This window comes from Limulus polyphemus, unplaced genomic scaffold, assembly GCF_000517525.1.
Source record: "Limulus polyphemus unplaced genomic scaffold, Limulus_polyphemus-2.1.2 Scaffold3984, whole genome shotgun sequence".
Classification (NCBI taxonomy): Eukaryota; Metazoa; Arthropoda; class Merostomata; order Xiphosura; family Limulidae; genus Limulus; species Limulus polyphemus.
This window is the reverse complement of record NW_013669594.1, coordinates 46,555-50,017: the sequence shown is the minus strand read 5'-3', so window position 1 is coordinate 50,017 and position 3,463 is coordinate 46,555. Positions and strand designations below refer to the sequence as shown.

At 35.9% G+C, this 3,463-nt stretch overlaps 1 protein-coding gene across 1 annotated transcript in view; it reads left to right on the top strand.

Annotated features, from left to right (window-relative positions):
- Nucleotides 1-3,463, top strand: part of LOC106470404 — an 8,119-nt gene that overhangs the window by 2,639 nt on the left and 2,017 nt on the right. Inside the window, exon 2 of the mRNA XM_013930959.2 lies at nt 878-2,489. Within this exon, the coding sequence (XP_013786413.1) occupies nt 878-2,489 (1,612 nt within the window). The remainder of the gene's footprint in view (nt 1-877; nt 2,490-3,463) is intronic.

Sequence of the window (3,463 nt, the reverse complement as noted above, 5' to 3'; positions counted from 1 at the left end):
GATTTAGTTGAAATATATACTCCAATATCAAAATAAGGTTTAAGGCTAGTATTTTTTATAGAATCCAAATGTCCTTGAAATACTAGCGTCCTCTGGAGATCGCAACACAGAAATAAATGTAAACATTTCATTTATAAAGATTTATATTGTAATAAAACTTACAGTATTTATTACAACTTAATGTAAAAAACTTTAGTAATTTCCCAACGTTTATTAGCATTAATTTTTTATTTATATAATAACCATTGAACATTGCTTATAAAGGAAGTAATATTGTAATAGACAGTGAAATGCCTTTTTAAAGCCCCCCAGTGGCATAGCGGTATGTCTGCGGACTTACAACGCTATAATCCGGGTTTCGATACCCGTGGTAGACAGAGCACAGATAGCCCATTGTGTAGCTTTGTGCTTAATTAGAAACAAACAAAGCATTTTTAATTGTGAAATAACTATTTTGATAAGACATACGAAACTACGTTATCTGGGGTACGTAGACCAAGGATGAGAAAGTAAACTTCTCATGTTTGTCAAAACAAAATGATGCAATATATATATATATATACGTTTCATGTTTGACAAGTTACAACAATATATATACATATAAAATTTATATATATATATAGTTAATATTATGTTCATATTGAACACAACCGTCACCAAATATTCACGTGTTTTTATTTAAATGTTTACGGTTTCTTACAAATAGTTTTAAACCACCACCCCCAGTGGCACAGCGTTATGTCTGCGGACTTACAACGCTAGAATCTGGGTTTCGATACCCGTGGTGGGCAGAGCACAAATAGCCCATTGTGCTTAATTAGAAACAAATAAGTTTTAAACCATTTACGAAATAATATTTAGTTGTTTGTTTTTTCAGAACTAGAAACTGCATCGACCAACAGACCAGCAACACTTGTACAGAGAGTTCGTCCACAAATCCACAGGTCTTCGGAATGCCCAGTACGACAACCACCGAAACGGGCATTCCAGATACAAAATAGTCAAAAGCTATCGGAATTGGAACAAAACGTGTCTTCTGATGTTTGTCTTGAAACAGAAGGGTTGTTTATCAAACAAGAACCTACAGCAGCAACAATATCACCCCAAGAGCACTTGAAAAGTGGCATGATACAAGATGTGGCAAAAGAAGAATCCATCTTGATACAAGATGTGGCAAAAGAAGAATCCATCTTGCGAACGCTTCTCTTGGAAGATGATGTAAACGAATACTGTGATAAATCCGTCCTTGAATCTGGGCACAATGAGTTCGAGGACGATTTACATCAAATAGATAAGAAAAGCTCCCTCATAGTCCACTCAGTTGAAAAGTTGTTACCGGAGAAAATTGAGCAGTGTTTATTGGAAGAAAAGGAGACTCCCATTATACTCGAAGAAAATCCAATCTTCGTTGATAATAAAGACTGGATGGATTTCTCAATCTGGGCAAACGATCCACATGCCCTGAAAAACAAAATCGAAAAATTGAGAAGAGAAATTCTTTATTTAGATATGATGGCAGCACAAAAGGAAAAGGAACGTTTATTGATACTTCATTTTAGAAAATACAAAAAAGAAGTCATGAAGAAAATCTTCAGAGAGCGTATTTTACCATCCCAACGGATGGAACTAAATGTTCAAACAAGGCAGAAGAGTGAAAAGAAACCAATATCGACAAGCAGCACAAGCTCTGCTGTAAAGTACTGTCCCAAACAATATGATTCCAAATCAGCCAAAGATATTTCCCGGAAAGAAACTTGCCTGGTACGACCCATGCTACATGTTGAGAGCAATAATGATGTTTTACAAAGAGACTCAAGCGTCGAATGCGCGATAGTTAAAACCTCAAGAAACTTTATCAGGGATCCGACAGAAGAACATTTGTCCACGAGATTAACCAGAAATAGCAACGGACACACGAAGGTCGAAGGTCTTTCGTCGACAGCAGGATCTAGTCAGCCAATCTGCTCTTCGAGAAGAGGGCCTTCATTCAATTTAGAAAGTTTCTCTTATTCCAATCTTTCGACCGGTCATGTTCCTCATTTGTCCTCAAATTCGTCATCATTTACGAGTGTGGCACACTCGAAAAATGAAATAATGTCATTTTCTCCACTGTCTAGCATTTCAAGAGTCACTCCAGTATCAGACTTTAATAAAGCCATTGTTACTGACGTCACGACACCAAAGAATTCTACGTCATACACAGGGGCTGCACCTCAGAGAAGCCAAATGACAGGGCTTTCGCATGTGAGTAAGCAAGAATACATGCCCCATTTTTCCTGTAGCACTGTACCTTTAATAGCTCCCCCTATTTATCACTCGGTTCATAGGATTCCACCACCAACCTATAACCCTCTCCCCCTAACTGTAAATTCTCCTTCTTGGATCCCAGTGGAATTTCCTTGGTTGGGTGTGAAGCCCCCAATCGATTACCAAACAAACAACCGAAGATTGAAAGAGGCTGTTGAAAGTCGTGAAGATGGAAAGAAAAGGTAGGCTTTGAATAATTAATATCTCAGAATCAAAACTACGACTATTAAGTCAATTAATTAAAACAAATCCTAATATATTCATTCACGCCCATGGTCGTGAATGTTTAAAACCAAACTCATTAAATGAAACCTTGCGACGATATCATTTCAAAAAAATTTCGTTCCGAAAGGCTAGTAGGGTAAGTGGTCAGTAAAGTCTCTACATATACATATCGTGAAGAGTAAAATATACAGATGTAATGATGACTACCATCTAACTGTATCTTAATAAGTGATTCATATTCGCAGCAATACCAAAGGAACTGTATATCACGATTAAACCAAAAAAGGAGGAGGTTAACAAAAACAAAATGCAGGAGAAAGTTATAAAAACTGCTGTTTCGTGTGATGGCTAATTGCAATGACTTAGATTTTAGTCACGATATAAAAAAAATGTGAGATGGAGAGATAAATATGTATAAATTACATCTACGAATGCCAGTATTATGGTATAAGCTGAAAAAAGATGCTTCAGTCAACAGAGAAATGCGATTTTTGTGGGCGAAACCCACACCTTGTAGTGCAAACAATCAATTAACTCGAAGGGCCCTTAGTAACAAAAAATCCATGTTCTACAATTATGGTGATGTAGTATTTTATCATATATTTAACCAAAGAACTGAATGTTTGTTGCTAGGAGACAGGTTGAAGATCTCTTAGCAACAAAACATCCATGTTCTACAATTATGATGATGTAGTATTTTATCATATATTTAACCAAAGAACTGAATGTTTGTTGCTAGGAGACAGGTTGAAGATCTCTTAGCAACAAAAAATCCATGTTCTACAATTATGATGATGTAGTATTTTATCATATATTTAACCAAATAACTGAATTGTTTGTTGCTAGGAGACAGGTTGAAGATCTCTTAGCAACAAATAATCCATGTTCTACAATTATGGTGATGTAGTATTTTATCATATATTTAACCAAA